The sequence below is a fragment of the Dendrobates tinctorius genome, unplaced genomic scaffold (assembly GCF_039654945.1).
Source record: "Dendrobates tinctorius isolate UK_male_01 unplaced genomic scaffold, ASM3965494v1 ptg000073l, whole genome shotgun sequence".
Classification (NCBI taxonomy): Eukaryota; Metazoa; Chordata; class Amphibia; order Anura; family Dendrobatidae; genus Dendrobates; species Dendrobates tinctorius.
In genome coordinates, this window is record NW_027361741.1 from 37,860,995 (window position 1) to 37,881,571 (window position 20,577).

The 20,577-nt window shown below is 42.8% G+C and overlaps 1 protein-coding gene across 4 annotated transcripts in view; it reads left to right on the forward strand.

The window, feature by feature from the left end:
• Window positions 1-20,290, forward strand: part of LOC141096266 (serotransferrin-1-like) — a 187,480-nt gene extending 167,190 nt beyond the window's left edge. For all 4 annotated transcript variants that reach the window (XM_073582799.1, XM_073582800.1, XM_073582798.1 and 1 more), the window contains 6 exons: window positions 8,148-8,330; window positions 10,011-10,161; window positions 14,281-14,363; window positions 17,254-17,438; window positions 19,581-19,770; window positions 20,014-20,290. In XM_073582799.1, the coding sequence (XP_073438900.1) occupies window positions 8,148-8,330; window positions 10,011-10,161; window positions 14,281-14,363; window positions 17,254-17,438; window positions 19,581-19,770; window positions 20,014-20,060 (839 nt within the window). In that variant the 3' untranslated portion in view covers window positions 20,061-20,290. The remainder of the gene's footprint in view (window positions 1-8,147; window positions 8,331-10,010; window positions 10,162-14,280; window positions 14,364-17,253; window positions 17,439-19,580; window positions 19,771-20,013) is intronic.
• Window positions 20,291-20,577: the final 287 nt, after the last annotated feature.

Genomic DNA, 20,577 nt, shown 5'->3' on the forward strand with positions numbered 1-20,577 from the left:
GGCGTGGCCTCTAGGAGCCGCGAAGCAGGCAGGGCGGCAGTGCAGACAAGGGCGGCGGCGGCCGCCACCAGCCACGAGTACAGCGCCGTGAGGGCGCAAGAGACCGGCGCCGAGCGCGCAATACGCCGGTAGGACGGGCGCGCACGCGCCATTACAACTCGCTTAAATAAGGGAGGTGCGGTGCACCGCTGGGTGGTATCGCGGGGGCGCACACGCGGGACTTCCGGCGTGGCGCAGGGATCCCTGGGAAGGGGGCGGCAGCGCGAAATTAAAAAAAAAAAAAAAAAAATTTTGGAAAAAAAAATGAGGCTTTAAAAAGCACGCTGAAAGAGAAGGAAGCGGTCACCATGAGTGGGAAACCACAGAGGGAGAAGAAGACACGGCGGCGGTCCCAGAAGCAGGGACCACAGCAAACGCAGGAATCGCGCCAGCGCTTACGCGACTCTTCCCAGCAGCGGTCATGCAGGATCATGGCGCAGCCAAAGCTCCACCATGGCGGCACAGCCAGAAGTGGACTCAGCAGTGGAGATAATCTCTACGCCTGAGACGGTATCGTTCGTTCCACAGGAGGGTGAGTGATCTCCGTGAATGCCCGCTCGCTAATTTGCGACTATTAATTTTTCTTTTCAGGGGCGTAAATGCACTACCAAATCTAAAAACATGGTATGTGCTATATGCACGGAGGAGCTACCCCCTGCGTGGGAGAAAAAGCTCTGTGCGGCTTGCATAGAACAAACAATACAGGAGGAATCCCCGAGGTTTGCTTTAGACCTCAAAACGTTAATAAAAACCCAGGTCGAAGACACCCTTAAGGGTGCTAGAACCTCAAAGAAAAACCGCCGGTCCAGGCATAGGTCCCCAGAGTCGAGCGTCAGTGAGTCGGGAAGTGAACTATCTGACTCAAGTGATTCATCATCCTCCCAGTCCTCTTCATCATCCTCAGAAGGGGGACGCAGCTGCTTTCCCATTGAGGAAACAGACGCCCTAGTGAAAGCTGTGAGGACAACTATGGGACTGGTAGACGAACGCCCTAAGAAAACGGCCCAAGATATAATGTTCGGAGGGCTAGAGCAAAAAAAACGGAGGGCTTTCCCGATTAATGAGAAAATCCACTCCCTCATCAAGTGAGAGTGGAAAAAGCCGGACAAAAAAGTCCTCCTAACACCAAAGAGAAAATACCCCTTTGACGACCTGGCCTGCTCCTTATGGAGCAAAGCACCTAAATTAGATGTAACGGTTGCTAAAGCTTCTAAAAAATTTGCCCTGCCCTTCGAAGACATGGGCACCCGGAAGGACCCAATGGATAAGAAAGCTGAAACTTTCTTAAAAACGCTTGGGAAGCAGCAGGAGGGGGGCTAAAGCCAGCCATAGCAGCCACATGTACAGCACGTGCCATGATGGTCTGGCTGGACCATTTAGATTCTCAGATAAAGGGGAAAGTGCCAAGAGAAACGATACAGAGATCAGTTTCGGTAATGAAGGGAGCAGCAGCGTTTCTGGCGGATGCGTCGGTAGACTCAACCATACTGGCAGCCAGGACAGCGGCCTTTTCAAATGCCGCAAGACGCGCCTTATGGCTGAAATGCTGGCCGGGTGATTTGCAGACAAAAGCCAAGTTGTGCGCAATCCCGTGCGAGGGGGAATTCTTATTTGGCCCAACACTGGACGACATCTTAGACAAGGCCGGGGACAAGAAGAAATCCTTTCCCGGGTTCCCCAGCCAGTCATACAAACAACCTTTTCGGAACAGAAGGTTTATGCGGCGGAAGCCCCCAAAAGGGAACAAAGAAGGATGAGAGGATAGAAGGAACAAGAATAAAGGCTTTATGTTTAACAAACCCCCCGACAACAAGAAGCCACAATGAAGGTACTCCCCGGGTCGGAGGAAGATTATCCTACTTTCTCCAGGCCTGGGAAAAAATATCCGCGAGTTCATGGATACTAGATATAATAAAACAAGGTCTGAGGTTAAAATTCATCACCCTCCCAAACGATTCTTTTGTGATAACTCCCCAAAGGACATCACACGAGCAGCTAGCTCTACAACAAGAAATAACGAATCTACGAGAGAAAAACGTGTTACAAGAAGTCCCCTACCAAGACAGGGGCAAAGGCTTCTACTCCCCTCTCTTCCTTCGCAAGAAGTCAGACAGATCGTACAGGGCGATCATAAATCTAAAAAGGCTGAACAAATTCCTAGAAATTCAGCACTTCAAAATGGAGACAATAAAATCTTGTATAAAAATGCTTCCTGCAGCTTGCTTCATGGCCGTATTAGACTTAAGAGACGCATATTACCATGTGCCTATTCACAGAAACCACAGGAAATACCTCAGGGTGGCGGTGACAATCCAGGGGGAGATAAAACATTATCAGTTCAGAGCCCTTCCCTTCGGGCTAACCATTGCTCCAAGGGTATTTACAAAGGTAATGTCGGAGCTAATGGCCCACATAAGAGAGCAAAACATTCTGATAGTCCCATACCTGGACGATCTCTTAATAATAGGGGGTCACCTTTCACCACTGCAAACAACAATTGGACATGGTCATGAGGTCTCTACTAAGTCTAGGGTGGATGCTGAACTTGCCCAAGTCCAGGCTCGTACCAAGTCAGGTGCAAGAGTACTTGGGGATAACACTGGACTCAATCGAACAGAAATGTTATCTTCCACAGGCGAAGGTGCAAAAAATGACACAAATGGCGTCACAAATGATAGCCTCCCCAAACACTACCCTGAGAAAGGCTATGTCACTAGTGGGGTCGATGACAGCCTGCATGCTAGCAGTTCAGTGGGCACAGAGCCACACTCGAAACTTACAGTGGGAAATATTAGACGCAGACGTTTCCCTACACGGGAATTTAGACATGCAATTAAACATCTCACCAGAGACAATACATTCCTTAACATGGTGGACAGTTCTGGCCAACCTAGCCAAGGGGGTTCCTTGGGCATTACCTGCGACAAAGATCCTAACTACGGACGCAAGCCCCTGGGGGTGGGGTGCACATCTAGACAACCAGGTGGTACAAGGGCCCTGGGACCAGGGAAGAGAGTCCGCTTCCTCAAATATGAAGGAGCTGCTGGCAGTAAAACTAGCTCTCATTCATTTTCTAGATTCTCTTCGTTCCCATCACACGAGGGTTTTTTCAGACAACTAGGTAGTGGTAGCATATCTAAACCACCAGGGGGACATCAGATCTCATCCACTGATGGAGGTAACAAAGTCCATCTTCCACCTGGCAGAACACAATCTAGAATCCCTGACAGCCCTTCACATAAAGGGTTCAGAAAATCGAACGGCGGATTTTTTAAGCAGGACACGTCTAAAGCAGGGGGAGTGGGAACTAAACCAGTTAGTCTTCAACCAGATTGTGATACTCTGGGGCCGGCCAGAAATAGACTTATTTGCGAACAGCCAGAATCGGAAGTTGGAAACCTTCTGCTCAATCGATCCCCGGGGGGGCCCAGTAGCTCTAGACGCTTTCACGATACCCTGGGATTATCATGTGGCCTACGCCTTCCCCCCAATATCTCTCATCCCCTTAGTACTGAGGAAAATACGGGGAGACAAGGCGAAGGTAGTGGCAATAGCGCCCTTCTGGCCACGGAGAAAATGGTTCTCCTGGCTGAGAAGGATGAACGTAACAGATCCCTGGGTTCTACCAGAAACTCCATACCTACTATCCCAGGGACTGGTGTATCATCCCCACATAAAAAACCTACACATGACAGCTTGGCTTTTGAGAGGGAGCTCCAAAGTAACAAGGGCTTCTTGTCAAACTTGGTAACCACGCTACCACAAAGCAGAAAGCCAGTAACCACTAAAGCATATGGCAAAGTGTGGAAGAAATTCATGTCAGTGTCAGGCTCCAACCCAAAGGGCGAAATCCCTGTAGACAAGATTCTGGAATTCTTACAGAGGGGGTTGGAACAAGGGTTAGCTACCAGCACCTTAAAAGTACAGGTAGCGGCCTTGGGAGCTTTGTATAACTATGACCTATCCAAAAATAGATGGCTTATGAGATTCATTAGAGCCTCAAGTAGATCTAGGCCGATCCCCCTACGCACCCCCCCCCCTCGGGATCTAAACCTAGTGCTAAATGCACTAACCAAATCTCCCTTTGAACCCCTAGCGGAGGTTCCCTTAAAAATATTGTCCCTTAAAACATCCCTCCTCGTAGCATTAACTTCTGCCCGCCGCATTAGTGATATACAAGCCTTGTCTGCCCACTCACCCTTCACGCAAGTTCTGGATGATAGGGTAATTCTTAGAACCGACCCAGCATATCTCCCCAAGGTGTCTTCTCAGTTTTATAGGACCCAGGAAATCTCCCTACCCTCCTTCTGTACCAATCCCAGAAACAAAAGAGAAGAGGTATTACACACTTTAGACGTAAAAAGATGCCTGGTCCAATATTTGACAACCACGAGGTAGTTTAGGAAGGATAGGTCTCTGTTTGTCTGTTTTCTGGGTCCTCAAAAGGGTCAAAAAGCATCGAAGGCCACACTGGCGAGGTGGATAAGAGAGGCCATCACCCTATCCTACTCCTCCTGCGGGGCGGCCATCCCGGAGGACGTAATGGCCCATTCAACCAGGGCAGTGGCATCATCCTGGGCGGAGAAAGCTGACGCTTCAATAGACCAGATATGTAGAGCTGCCACTTGGTCTTCCCCCTCTACATTTTTCAGACATTACCGTCTAGACTTGACCTCCTCTTCAGATCTCACCTTTGGGAAAAGGGTTCTGGAGGCGGTGGTCCCTCCCTAGATGTGCAATCTTTGTAATTCTCTCCGTGGTGCCATCATGGGGGAAAGAGAAAATCGTAGTTACTTACCGATAACGGTATTTCTCTGATCCCATGACGGCACCCGTACATCCCCTCCCTTTCACACACACAGGTGTGCACATTAGAATGAGTTAGTTAGCTTTAATACTTAGCCACACGGTGCCTCTATTAAGCTTAAGTTGAGTAATTTGATTAATTTTGGATTTTTTATAACCATTTGAGTTGCAGCTGAAAGTTCTGTGTAATGCTCTGTAAACCAACTGATGTGGGAGAGAGGTACCGCCTTTTTCATCTGTAGGTTTTCTGTCCCTGAGGGCGGATCCCTCTCTCTCCGTGGTGCCGTCATGGGATCAGACAAATACCGTTATCGGTAAGTAACCACGATTTTTTTTTTTGCAAATTCTCAGTGCCCCGATGCGCTCGAAGTTCTCTCCCTCCCTCGCTATACTTTATATGGCGTGGTGGGAGGAACTATTTCTTTTAGCAGATTCCAATCCATTTTCCGACCACATTTTACGGTACGGCAGATATGTGGACGATCTGATCTTTATTTGGCAAAGTTCTCGATCTCATTTGGCTGAATTTTTTGTATATTTGAACTCTAATAATTTAAATTTATCATTTACCATTAGTGGCTTTGGTGAACATGTACCTTTCTTGGATATTCTCCTCAAAGGTAATTCCATCGCGCATAAAATACACACCTCTGTACATGGAAAAAACAACTCCAGTAATTCTTTACTTCTATCTTCTTCGTCCCACCCCAAACATACTATTAAAGCTATTACCCTTTGTGAGTTTAGCAGGGTGAAACAATTATGTTCTGACCAGGACATTTTTTCGCAAGAAAGCCAAATTGTTACTAAATGTTGATATGATAGGGGTGTGATGCAGTGACCCCTGTGACAGCTAGGGGGCGCTGTATGGGACATGCATGCAGGCGTTCCTTCATTGTAATAGGGAAAATGGTGATCAGCAGGATTATAAATGGCCGATATGTATCACAGGGGTGGGTCCCCTGTGATGGAAGCTGGAATATATGTTAATCAGCAGATATACTGCTGATGGTTTCTTCTGTTTTACAATGGGCTGCTTCCAGGTGACTTGGTGAGATCGGTGGGACCAGTCACCTACAAACCCACCCAGGGGCGTGTGTCTGAAATGCCCAAAGTAAAGCCTGTGTGTGTATGGCTGGGTTTGTTAAAAGGGCCTGCAATGAGGTCATAACCATGTGATCCATACCTCACCTGCGGGTGTGGTTATGTACCATATAATGTGCCTGAGGTCTGGTCACATAGGGGAGTGCATGGACCTGATTGGTTCATGTGGAAGGTCCTGGAAAGCCTATGTGTTGGAAGGTGTGCTACCTCCCTGAAGAGCACATGGAGACTTTGGGCCTGGTGAGGCCGGTGTGTTGGGAGACCCTGGGAGTAAGGGTCGGATCCCTGAACAGCACCCGGACAGGCCACGTGTGTGAGCAGAGTCTGTGACGGCCTGCTTTTAGGGTAGCCACTGTCCGGCTGTGGGTCTGGAACCGTGAGGTGGCCTAGTGAATAAGGCACTGTCCGGAACGGTGATCCCAGTGCGGCCGCTTCCCTGAGAGAAAAGGACTAACCAAGAGTCGGCGTCTGAAGCAGGAGCTCCTAATAGGTAACCCTGAACAGGGGAAAATAACTGTGTTGAGGCTATAGAGCCTGTTTTCTGGACGTGGCACAGCCTGTATGGCCACAGAACTGAGAGAGCGAAGCTCTACTATAGACATTAAGAATTCATCTGTCGGATACAAGACTGTTAGCCTTGTGTTGCCTTATATGGTTTATGCTGTATAATAAACCACATAGACTGTTTAAACGGAAAGTGTTCCTGTGTGCCGTGAATCCACTGCCAAGTGAGTGTTCCCCAACGCACTCAGTGAGCGCTACCTTACAGGGGTTATAGTCGTCATGACATCAGGCTAGCTTTTAATAAGGTTTCCAAACAACCCAGATTTATTACTCCAGATAAACCTATGATTTCTACCAATTTATATTCTGTAGTTACATTTTGCACCCCATATAGTCCCCAATTCCATTTAATAAAAAAAATGTGCAAAAATATCTGTCATTAATCAAGAAATCAAGATGATAAGCTACGCCATATTATTAGCAATGGCTGCAGATATGTAGCAAGAAGAGGATTTAGTTTAGATAATGCACTTTCTCCTAGCTTATTTTCTCAACATTCAAGCCCCAAATCTTGGTTATCTACAACTGGCTTTTACAAGTGTGCCGGTAATCGGTGCAATGTATGCATTTATGCAATGGATAAAACCAAAACAATTAGATCTTTCTCTGGTTATTGTCACACTACTAAATCCTTCATGAATTGCGATACACAATACGTAGTATATTGCATTTATTGTCTGGCGTGTAACATACTATATATTGGGTGCACTATATGAAAGATAAAAAAGCAAATAGCTGGACATTTAGCCAACAATGGAAATAAAAATGCAGCTTATTCTGGTGCTTCTAAGCATTTTGTAAATGTTCATCAGGGGGATACTACACACTTTGCATTTTTTGCCTTCGAAAAAATTCACAATCCCATACGGGGTGGAAATAAGCAAAACTTACCACAAGGGAAGCTTTTTGGATATCCAAATAAGACACCAAACATCCTAAAGGAATGAACTCAATAACTGATCTTTTCTATATTTATTAATATTATTGTTTGTTTTATTGCAGTATTTAACTTTCACACCAGGTGCATATGTCACTAATGAGATAACATTTCTGATTGGTTCTACATCTTTTTATATATACTCTGTTTGTCATTTTAGTTGTATGTCCTATGATTAAGGGTGCCTTTTTGCACCTGAAACGCGTCAGGTTCAACATGCTTTAATCACGGCTTTCATGCCCAAATAAAGTTTTTTGGATTTTATTCATTTTTTCACGGTGTGCCGTTACTTCCTTTTTTTTCTTAAAGAAACTATAGTGTCTGTTAACAATTGGTTATAATTGTGTCCTTAATTATAAAGTTTTCTTAAGTGTTAGGCTTTGTTCACATTTGCGTTACTTCTGTTTAAAAGAGGTTTTGTTGCTTTTAACCAGGCAGAACATTGCATAATGCTGACCTATTTAATGTGGTAGAAAAGATAAACCTGGCACAGCCATAAGGCCGTAAAAGAAAAAATATTGATCCTACAGGTATGATGGGTATTATGGATTATAATGGATTCTATAAATGGATGGCAGCTGATTATAACTATTCTAAACTTTGTAACTTGGATGCAATAGTTTCTAGCAGGCAGGGAATCTTACAGTTAACTACAGATTTTCAAACTTGGCAACTCACATTGTAAATATCTCTTTAGGGTTCCCTCCTCTCTACACAGTGGCTGTCAGTAAAAAAAGTATGAAAGCTGTGACCCTTCTTGATCTGGGAGGTCGTCGCTCCTGCCATGGCAGCTTGTACAGTCCAGCAGGGTGGCTCCTGCTCTCAAGATACACTGTTCGGGCACCTGTAAATGAAACGTGGGATTGTGACATTAATTCAGGTAGTAGAACATTAAAGTGTCATAAATTGGGTACATGTATATGTGTCTTTATTTAGTGCCATTTTGACAAAGCAAAAAAAATGTAATCTGGAAAGTTAGACCATTGTGAGACAGGTCAGTTTTACCCTAATGATGATGTGTTGTCATAATAGCAATCCTGCTCAGGACGAGAGGAACTGCAGGTTCAGATATTTGGTGCGTGTCTTTGGCTGAGGAGCCAATATGGGGAAGCTACCATCTGTGGGATTATGACTGAACGCCTCTAGGTCAGAATCCCCCCTAAACGTGACGATACCGTGGTGCCGAGGAGCCCATCCCAGCAAGGGAGCCTCCGACAAGTAACGCTCCATGGCCCGCATACCGTGGAGTGGTCGGGAAACCCAGCCGCCTCTCTCCCGGAGTGCTCCTCAAGTTTAACTCGGAACCCGGTGCTAAATCATTTGAAGATGACCTCCTTCTGTCTCGGGGTTTTGTACGTAGCAGAGCAGCTCCCATCACTGCGATCTATCCATCGAGACAAGTTATTTCGGCAGCTATGTAGGAAAGGGTTCTTTACAGTTAGAGCAGTCAGAATGTGGGACACCCAAGAAATAGTAATGGCAGACACAATAACAGCTTTTAAAAAAAGAGCTAGATGCTTTCCTCAATACACATAACATTGTGGGTTATAGATAATTTAGTAAAAAAAAAAAAAATGTATAATTGGTGGAGAAAGGTTGAATTTGATGGACCTAGGGCTTTTTTGAACCTATGAAACTATGCAAAGTTCTATGCAGAAAACTCAACCACTTTCATCAGGAGGTTTACTGCACTCTTCTTATTGAGATCTATAGATGCTAGAGAGGTAAACTTGTCTGGAAAAGGAATTGATTCATGATAGAGTCCTGTCCCCCTGAAGACTCTGCATATGTGGTGAAACATATTGGGGGGGGGCACCTCTAGTGCATGCAGAGTGAATGTTTTAAATCAGTTTCCCAGGCAAGCTTAACCACAGGGCGTATAACACTTTGCCCATATAGCAGAATAAACAACACTAGCAAACACTGCACAATGTTATCTAATTATATGACCCTTTATACAGCAATGTAAATAATGTTTTTATGAATACTTAATACTATGTTTTATAGTCTTAGAAAAACGGAGGATCTGCTGATAGGGTGCTGTGCCCTGTTTTTGATAATCTTTTGTAGAGATGAGGGATTACCTGATTTAGCCATAGAAATATGACTATTTGTGGATACTAGTGATAGATGGATATCCCAGTTTATAAAACCGCATTGTTAAAATCTTCTGACTTGTAATGTAAGAGATGATCAGGCGTGAACCATCTACAAAGAACGGCTCCATGGCATCTGCAGCAGATATATGTGATGTCACATCCTACCATCCCAGCCAGTAATGATGCATTACGTTATACCTTTACCTGCTTCTGATAAGACAATGCAGAGTAGAAATGACGCGGTTTACACTTTGGGCTGTGAAATGTCACCATATACGAACTGTATATGATGAAACCGCAGGCATTGATGGAATAAAGGATTTTACTGTGCCTAAACTTCAATCATAGTAATCTTTCCCGTTGTTTTAAAATAGTAAAAACTAGTTTAATTATGTACTTGAAAGTATTTTTTTTCTTCAAATCATTGTTTTTATTTGTTTGATTTTTTTGTTTATCTATAGCTTATGAAAAATTTTTCTGGAAGGGGTGCATGCCTGGTGGAGACCATGGTCTATGCAAGGTGTGTGTGGGATGGGAGGAGGGTGACCGCGTCTATGGAAGATGTGCAGCCAATCACGATGAACGTTATTATGGCAATATGGGGGCCCTAAGGTGAGTCTTGATACATATAATGTACCGTATGTACCTAAAATGACTTCCAAGAGACAAATAATTTATGCACCTCTGTACCATAGTTTTATTTTCTTAAAGAAGCACTACTCCCGTCAAAGTTTTTATCCTCTTAATATATTGCAGTCATCATATTATTCAGCAATGTGTACTTACAATTGCTCATTTTGCCTTTCTACCCAGCTCATTCTTCTTCTGTTCACACTGGTGCCAAACAAATTCCATAAAGCTTTATAAAATACTTCTCCCCAAGAGAATGAGACCATGCAGCGTAAAATATTCTCCGGCATCGACAGGGATGGGGAAGTCACTAGGATCCATTAGCATCATGAATCCCTAGATTTATTTATGCCAAGATGTTTTAAAGGGTTTTCTATATGATGATGTTGATAAAGCGTTGTAGACATTAAAGGGGTATTCCGATCTCCAAGATCCTATCCCAATCTGTAGTAGGTGTAATAATAACAATATTACCAAATATCTCCAATTAGAAATGTAGTATAGTTATCCCGATAACTCCATGTGCAGGGCATTGAAGTAGCTTAGGCTACTTTCACATTAGCGTTTTTTTACGCAGCGCTTCGTGAGCAATAGAAACGCATGCAAAAAACGCATCATGCGTTGTTTTTTATGCGCATTCGTTCTCTAGGTGTGAAAACCAGTGTCTACACATTTTTACGCCAAAAGCGCATGCGCACTAAAACGCAGACAAACACATGTCCATGCGCACGTCTGCGTTCCCATAGACTAATGCGTTATTTTGTCGCATTCCATGCGCATGCGTTTTTTTTAAGACTTTCGGTGGACCAAAAAATGCAACAGGTTGCGTCCGGCGCGCCTAGGTGCACACCTTGAAAAAACGCATGCGTACGAAAACGCATGCGAACGCGTGCAAATGCAAGACCATGCGCCCCCCATGCTAAACATAGGTACGCATGACGCATGTGCATGGACGCACTGTGCAAAAAAAAAATGCTAATGTGAAACCAGCCTTAGTTATCCATGATTATGACCTGGGCCAGCTCCAGGTTTTCATGAGTCCCGGGCGAAAGAGTCTCAGAGGGCTCCTTTAACACATACCACAATTAATGATGCACAGATACGGCAGAAAACGATAGGTATAGTACAATGCCAAAGATTTGACTTACTTCTTACTTATATTACATGAGTGATATCTATTGTAAATATATAAATTTATATATACTGCTCAAAAAAATAAAGGGAACACTAAACAATACTTTGTATTGTTTAGTGTTCCCTTTATTTTTTGAGCAGTGTATAATGGGCCCCATATAATGTGCCATATATTATGGGCCCCTTAAGATGCTCCATATATAATGTGCCCAATGTTAGGAACAGCGGAACGCACTAAATAAAAATAATAATAAAGTGCGGTAGGTGATATAACCGCTGCTAAGTGGTGGCAGGAGCAATATGGCGGTAATGCGCACAGGGTTAAACGTCACCCAGGTGTGCAGAGCAATCACTGTTAAGTCACAGAGATGCCAAATAAACACAAATACAAAGACTGAGCCTGTTGAAGTCACAGTACTCAGTATAAATACACAAACGGTATCAGGTCACATGAGTAGCCCAAGATGGCGGCACTACGTCCGTCTAGACCTACCGTGTGTGCGGCGTCGCAGCTGTGGACGCTAAGGAGAGCTGCTACTGCAGCGTGGCGTGGACACTGCCGCCAAACGACAAAGTTATGACGCAAGCGCAATGTCGGACACTAGCAGCTGTGGATGTTGCAGCAGAGGAGCGCTGGCGCTGATTCTAAACTCAGTCCCTAAGCACATACGTAATATCAGAGGGAAGGGGTTTATAATGAGTCATTCACCAGAATCATACATCCGTCCTCATACACACAGCAGCAAGTAAGTCTATACTAGCTGTTCTGCCATGCGCGTCTTTTATAGCAGCCGGGACCTTCCGCAAGCCTCCAGATCTCTGAGATGGACCAATGAGTTCTGGAGCGGGACCTGAGCACATGACTCCCGATCTCCAATGGGAGATCGTCCCATGAGCATGCTTAGTAGGAGGACAGAAGGACTTAGCCTCAGGAGAGATTTGCTGCAAGGCAATCTCCTCTGCAATCTCCTCTGCAGTAGATAAACAGCAGGAGACTGCAGAATGTGAGGGTCTGGATCCTTGCGGAGTAAACGCAGAAATCCGACTCCTAACACCCCATATGATGCTCCATGATGAGGCTCATATAATGCTCCATATACTGTATAATGGGCCCCGTATATGATGCTCCAGTGTATGATGTGCCCATATAATGCTCCATATATAATGGGCCCAGTATATGATGCTCCAGTGTATAATGCTCCATATATAATAGACCCCATGTATGTGCTCCAGTGTATGATGAGACCCATATATAATGCTGCAGGATACTCCATATTTGATGCTCCAGTGTATGATGGGCCCCATATATAATGCTCCAAACATAGAAAAAATAAATAAAAATGAAATACTCACCTCTCTTCGCTGGCTGCTGCTCTGCTCCGGACTCCTCAGCGTCGGCGTCTTCCAGATCTCTGCAATGTGACTGATCAGGCAGAGGGTGCACAGACGTGACGTCATCGCACCCTCTGACCTGAACGTCCCAGTCAGAAGACGCCACAGCGGTGGAGCAGGGAGAGGTTACTATTGCAAGTGCCCGGACCCTGAGCAGGCAGGGGGGGCCCAGTCACGGGCGCTGGCACTGGCACAGGCCCCCATAGTGTACCAGTGTCCCCGATGGCGAGTAGGCCCCCCTGCCTGCTCAGGGCCCCAGCCTACTCTGGCCCTGATTATGACTACTAACAACTAACTGTCACTTTATAAGTGCTTGTAACCATTGTTACCCAAGCTACTGCAATGCCCTGTACATGGGGAAAGCGACATAGCAAATCAGAAGAACTATACTACACTTTTAATTGACGGTATTTGCTAATATTATTATTACACCTAGTACATATTCTGAGAGGATCTTATACATGGGAATACCTATTTAGTGTTATAATATAAGCGACTAAAATAAAATAAATATATCCACAGAATATGTGTAAGTTTCAAGATAAGTGGAGCAGGACCAACAACTAACAATTGCTAAAGCAGGAGACTACTGTCCTCCATTTATTAAGCCATAGTGCACTTGCTCGACCGTTGCTCCATTAACTCTATTTGGCACTGTGAGAGATCGCTAAACAATGTACTGAAAGTTCTTTACCAGTCCCATAGAGAATAAAGAAAATGGTGGTTAAGTATGCGTGCTGCATACATTCACCTTTGTGCAGAATAGCTGACTTTCTCACGTGTGGAAGGTGGTGGATATCTAAATGTTGCAGATATTCAGCGACATGAGCTCCTGTTCTCTCTGCTCTGTCCAACAGTCCAAGACTGCCTGCACATCCCCTCTCCCTTTCTCCCTGTCCCAACCTTTATTCATACTGTAGAGCTGCATCCAGTCAGATAAAAAAGCATCAGCTATTGTAGAGCAGATGCCGTGAGCCAGCAGGACCCCTAAGCTGTCCTAGACTGTGCACCACTGTCTTCTATATCGTATACTCCTCCTTTACAGCTGCATGAAGCCTGGAAGAAGGCATTTTCCCATAATAAATGGGACGCATGTTTTACCAGAAAGCACCAGCTGTTCAGTGCTGCCTGTGGTGTCCAGAAAACAATATTTTGGAACAAAAAATGTGCACACTGTTAATAGAGACCCATAACAACTTTGGTGCACAGCATTGTACTTTTTTTTAGGAGAAATTGTGCTGAAATTGTGCTCATTACATCTCGCATGCACTCTTTGGTATTGGAAAACAATCAGAGGAGACAAATGCCCAACCGACCACAGACTAGCCACTGGATTGGGTCTACTTCTAACGTAAGAGTTCAGGAGAGTCTTCATCATTGCTTAATGCAGTAGAACTATACTTTTCCTGCCTATTTATAGTGATTGTGTGCAAGTATTGCATATCAGAATCATACACAGGGAGCATTTACTCCAGGGAGACACACTGTACACTATTTACACATATTTTCAGCTAGTCGATATCTATAGATAAGATAAACTGAACATGATTGTAAATGTTCCTGTTCAAATTTTAGGTGTTTGGTTGGAGACAGAGGTGGACGCAGTTATGGAGATGTTGCATTTTTGGAGCATCAATCACTGTTGGATAACATAGAACGTAAGAAACTATTACGAGTTTATCATGTAACTGTTTTCTTCTGTACAGAGTATCTAAAACAAGATAAATTAGTTTTCCGCCCCCTCCCCCCCATTTTTGCGAGATTGTTAAGCTCTGGGTAATATGCACCATAGTTGTTAGCTATGCCGTAAGGTACATTGTTAGCTCTAGATATGGGATCTAAACTCTTGTTTTATCTGTTACCTGTGACGGCTTGACTAAAAATCCTTGGGAAGGCCTACTGGACAAGAAGATCCATGGGATTCCTAGACATACTCAGGCTCTTATCTCATTTATATATTTAGCGACTAAGCAAACTGTTGACAAGCCTGGAAACACCGAAGGTTAGACTTCTCAGAGGTGTAGGGGCACCTGTCCTTGGTACACGAATAATGAAAAACACAATGTGCAGACTACAACCATCACACGCAATTGGCTCTACCTCTCTTACAATTGAGAGCCTCATGATGAGTTTCTGGAGTGGACTTCTCTGTGACTCTCACTCAGGTTCTCCCTCCAACTTTTCGTTTCTTTTTTTTTAATCTCCTTGATAACTCTCCTCTGTAGCTTTTCTCACTGTTGCTCAACAGCAACATTTAGTGGCCTTTTACTCTAACAATCTATGAATCCCAACTTCAATCGGATATACAATACTGTGCTGCAACGTAGGAAAGCTTTCTCAAATAGAAATGTTAATAGTTTATTTTTAATGAACCAAGTGCAAAGTGAATCAACAAAATTGAAATCTAAACCACATATACAGTTGGTGTGACCACTTTTTCTTCAAAACAGCATCAATTCTTCTAGGTACACTGGCACACAGTCTTTGAATGCAAAGGGCAGGGAGGTTCTGTCTACATTACACGGCTCTCAGATTAAATAGTAAAAACTTGGACCGATTCCCTTTAATAGCAAGGTAGGGTTTTATAACTAATAACAAGAAGAATTGTTATGTGTTAAAGCTCCTTTCGCACGTCCCTGTCATATTAAAATCCATCAAGTGTCTGGGTTGGGTGGGGCACGGGATGAAAATGTACTTGTAGCTTCTATTTTACTTTTAATACTTTGCATTTTATTTGAGAAAAAAAATCTATATATTTATTAGTATCAGTACAGTATTACAGTCATATGTAAAAGTTTGGGCACCCCTATTAATATTAACCTTTTTTCTTTATAACAATTTTGGTTTTTGCAACAGCTATTTCAGTTTCATATATCTAATAACTGATGGACTCAGTTATATTTCTGGATTCAAATGAGGTTTATTGTACTAACAGAAAATGTGCAATCTGCATTTAAACAAAATTTGTCCGGTGCAAAAGTATGGGCACCTCAACATAAAAGTGACATTACTATTTTGTAGATCCTCCTTTTGCAAAAATAACAGCCTCTAGTCGCTTCCTGTAGCTATTAATGATTCCTGGATCCTGGATGAAGGTATTTGTGACCATTCCCGTTTACAAAACAATTCCAGTTCAGTTAAGTTTGATGGTCGCCGAGCATGGACAGCCCGCTTCAAATCATCCCACAGATGTTCAATGATGTTCAGGTGTGGGGACTGGGATGGCCATTCCAGAACATTGTAATTGTTCCTCTACATGAATGCCTGAGTAGATTTGGAGCGGTGTTTTGGATCATTGTCTTGCTGAAATATCCATCCCCTGCGTAACTTCAACTTCGTCACTGATTCTTGCACATTATTGTCAAGAATCTGCTGATACTGAGTTGAATCCATGCGACCCTCAACTTTAACAAGATTCCCGATGCCGGCATTGGCCACACAGCCCCAAAGCATGATGGAACCTCCACCAAATTTTAATGTGGGTAGCAAGTGTTTTTCTTGGAATGCTGTGTTTTTTAGCCTCCATGCATAACGCCTTTTTGTATGACCAAACAACTCAATCTTTGTTTCATCAGTCCACAGAACCTTCTTCCAAAATGTAACTGGCTTGTCCAAATGTGCTTTTGCATACCTTAGGCGACTCTGTTTGTGGCGTGCTTGCAGAAACGGCTTCTTTCGCATCAGTCTCCCATACAGCTTCTCCTTGTGCAAAGTGCGCTGTATTGTTGACCGATGCACAGTGACACCATCTGCAGCAAGATGATGCTGCAGGTCTTTGGAGGTGGTCTGTGGATTGTCCTTGACTGTTCTCACCATTCTTCTCTGCCTTTCTGATATTTTTCTTGGCCTGCCACTTCTGGGCTTAACAAGAACTGTACCTGTGTTCTTCCATTTCCTTACTATGTTCCTCACAGTGGAAACTGACAGGTTAAATCTCTGAGACAACTTTTTGTATCCTTCCCCTGAAAAGCTATGTTGAATAATCTTTGTTTTCAGATCATTTGAGAGTTGTTTTGAGGAGCCCATGATGCCACTCTTCATAGGAGAATCAAATAGGAGAACTACTTGCAAGTGGCCACCTTAAATACCTTTTCTCATGATTTGATACACCTGGCTATGAAGTTCAAAGCTCAAAGAGGTTACAAAACCAATTTAGTGCTTCAGGAAGTCAGTAAAAAGTAGTTAGGAGTGTTCAAATCAAGAAAATGATAAGGGTGCCCATACTTTTGCACCGGACAAATTTTGTTTAAATGAAGATTGCACATTTTCTGTTAGTACAATAAACCTCATTTGAATCCAGAAATATAACGGAGTCCATCAGTTATTAGATATATGAAACTGAAATAGCTGTTGCAAAAAACAAAATTGTTATAAAGAAAAAAGGTTAACATTAATAGGGGTGCCCAAACTTTTACATATGACTGTATTTGGCTTAGGCATCTCACAAATTTCTTGAATGTGCAGCAAAGGTCAGTAGCTAGAGGCATTGGTAGAAACTATGGCTTGTTGTTATTTGTGATTGCTTATGTACTCGATGTTTCTTCACAGATCTTCGGCGCTCTGGTTGGGCTCATGATTTAACTCTCTCAGAATTTGAACTTTTGTGTCCAAATGGTGAAAAGGTTCCATTAACAGAATTCAAACGCTGCAATCTGGGCGTGATCCCACCAAGTATAGTGATGACACGTCCTATAATCACTGCTAAGATTTATGAGTTCTTAATGAAATCACAGGTAAGTACGGTGGCTCAAGATGAAGCAAAGAACTGGAGCGGTAAAAGCAGCTAATTAAAGCCGAACAGGAGTATGTTGTAGGCAGATTATGCAAATGTTAAAGAGCTAATAAATTCAATCATGTCTGTGAGGACCACTAGCTCACCACATCACCATCGGATGAGCTTCAACAGAAGTATGGTGTAGGCACTTATCTCCTTCCTACCAGAGAAATAGTGTGCGCCTGTTTAGTCGAGCTGAAGTTCATTCTTTGCTGGAGGGAATGCTAGGGAAAAAATATTTGACTGAACAGGTAGAGTCATAACAAGAACTAAGTACACCCTCTTTAAATCCTATAGTTTTACATATAAGTACATAATAAATCTATAAAAACATCTGTCCTTAGAAGATAATAAAATTAGGTAAATGCAACTTTGCATTAACTAACATATTACACTGTCATTTAAGGAAAAAAAAAAGTAGAATATTGCAGTGACAAGATCCTACAGTGTATACGTCAGAATTGACAACCGATGCATGCTCAGTACAGCATGGCCTAGCCTTGCTCCTGAAATAGATGTCACTGATGACACTGTTTCAGGATGGGGATAGAGGTTGATGACGTCTCATTTGAGTACCTCAGCATGCACTGGGGATTCTCAAAGGATATGTCCTGAAACAGGAAGTTGGTAAAAATAAAGCAGTTAGAGTAGAGAGAGAATGGTAGGGAATTTTTAAAGTATATTAGAAAAGCAATTAGATTAGGATTAAATCAGTGTTAGCTTCAGACCACCCCAATCTTAAGGCCATTTGCAAACATTTGGAGTTCAAGATTCTACAGTGACGTCCCAGCAAATTTACCCCAAGATTAGACTGTGCAATGATAAGAGAAATTGAAAAAGACCCAAGAGCTGCAGCTCAAACTCTAAAGGCCTCAGTATAATAAATGGTCAAGTTCATGACAATACAATTAGAAAAAGACTGAACAAGTATGGCTTGTTTGGAAGGGTTTCCAGAAGAAAGCCTCTTTATAAAAAGAAAAAGAACATGCGAACACAAAGTTTGTAAAGTTGCATCTGAATAAAACACAAGAAATCGGGAACAATGTCCTTTGAACAGATGAGACCAAAGTGGAGAGGCCTGGCCACATTTGGCAAAAGCCAAAACACAGCATAGCAAGACAAAGAGCTCATACCAGCTGTCAAGAATGGTGGTCCAGTGGTGATGATTTGGGTTTGTTTTGCAGTCACAGGACCTGTGCACCTTGTAGCTATTGAGTCAGCCATGAACTCTCAATATACCAGTGTATTCTAGTGTCAAATGTGAAGCAATGCATTAAAAAGCTAAAACTTTGAAAGGAGCTATGTTATTAGACAAGGATCCCAAAGCACACACAAAAAAGTGTGATAAATTTGTCCAGAATGATGAGATTTACAACGTCATATAGAAAACAAATGACTTAAGTTATTTCTGATAAAAATGATTCCACAGCCTACTGATTTATGGGCTTCACTTAATTTCTCATCCACTGCTTCTGCATTTTGGTTTAATTTTTGTTGAATAACGACACAGTATAATTGGTTTGTGTTATTGTTCATCTGAAGACAAAGTTTTTTTATTTTATGTCCATATATGTAGAACCATAAACTTCAAAGAATGTACTTAGCTTTTCTCAGCACTGTATTTGGTCTTTACTCTAAGTGCTAGGAGTACTGTTCTAGCAGACACAAAAATTTAAGGTTTCCTTAAACGGTACCGGTGTCATCAGTGTTTTGGATCAGTGTGTCAGCCATGTCTGTTTTTACCATTAGTGTTTTTCCAGTATGCATAAAGGAACTATATTACAAAGCTTCTCCTATACTTTGCAATGCTAAACACGTACAGCCACGGGAGTACACACAGATGCCATCCGTGTGCTGTACGGGTTTTTCATGGACCCATAGACTTGTATTGGCCCTTGTCATTCGTGCTGCTGGAAAAAAACGGACATGTGCATTGCACCATAGGTTATGATGGGTGTGGGTGGTAACCGTGAAAAAAATGGATGTACTGGAAACATGGACTTGTGAAGGAGGCCTTCAACCAATGTCTGAAATAGTGCAAGTTTCCATTTGCTCACTATTGGGAATTTTAGTGTTGATATATGTTTAATCTCATTCTTAGGAACATTTAGGATCAAGCAAAGACTCCATGTTTCATCTCTTCAGATCAGTGCAGAAATATGGAGAGGGTGATCTACTATTCAAAGATTCAACGGCTTGCCTTCTCCCAACTGGGCACTATGGACTTCAAGACATACTAGGAGACAGCTTCACGCAGCTTGCAGACTCTGTATTTGAATGTACACATGCAGGTATTAAATATTCTATTTATGTAAATCTATTCTCAGATTTAGTTTACAACATTTCATAAACTTTAATTAGAATAGCCAGCAGAGTATAAATTTTAGTATGTTTTTGTTCATCAGAAGTATACTACTCAGTGCCTTTATTCATCTTTCTTCGTTACTCTTTTATTTGTTTTTTATATTACAAATTAAATCTGCAAATATTTCATCTTACTATCTACAGTATTTATTAATTTATTTTTCTTTTAGGCATCTTAGATTTCTGCACTTCTGACATCTGCACAGAGAAGAAGTAACTTCTATATCGTATACACATTTACAGAAAAAAAAAAGACAAAAAAAAAGACTAAAGTTGGCCAGTTTATAGACAGCACAATCTTAAACTAGATAGGTTTAAGATGCAACCTGTCATAAGATTTTCCTAATCTAAACCAGCTGCATTCACATTGTGTCTCCTTTTACTTTCCCTTCAACCTTTTTATACCTGTGGCCCCACTTACCTCTAAAATAAAGCTTTAAACTTGTCTGACCTTGTATACCATTCGGCACCAAGCAGGCCGACAGCCATCTCTGGACCATGCTTGATGCACCCTCGTGAACGGCAATTACACCCCGCCGTGTGATTGATGTGGGTGACTTCTCGTATGTCAGCTACACTACCAGCTAAGCCTTGCGCCGGCTCAGTTTGCTCTGTTCTATCAAATACATAAAAATGTGCCGTCTGTTGAACAGTAGGGCTTTTTGAATTTTCCGCTAAATTACAAGGCATCCAGAGAGTCTCAGTTGGATGAACCATCTGCTCTTTTTCATGTC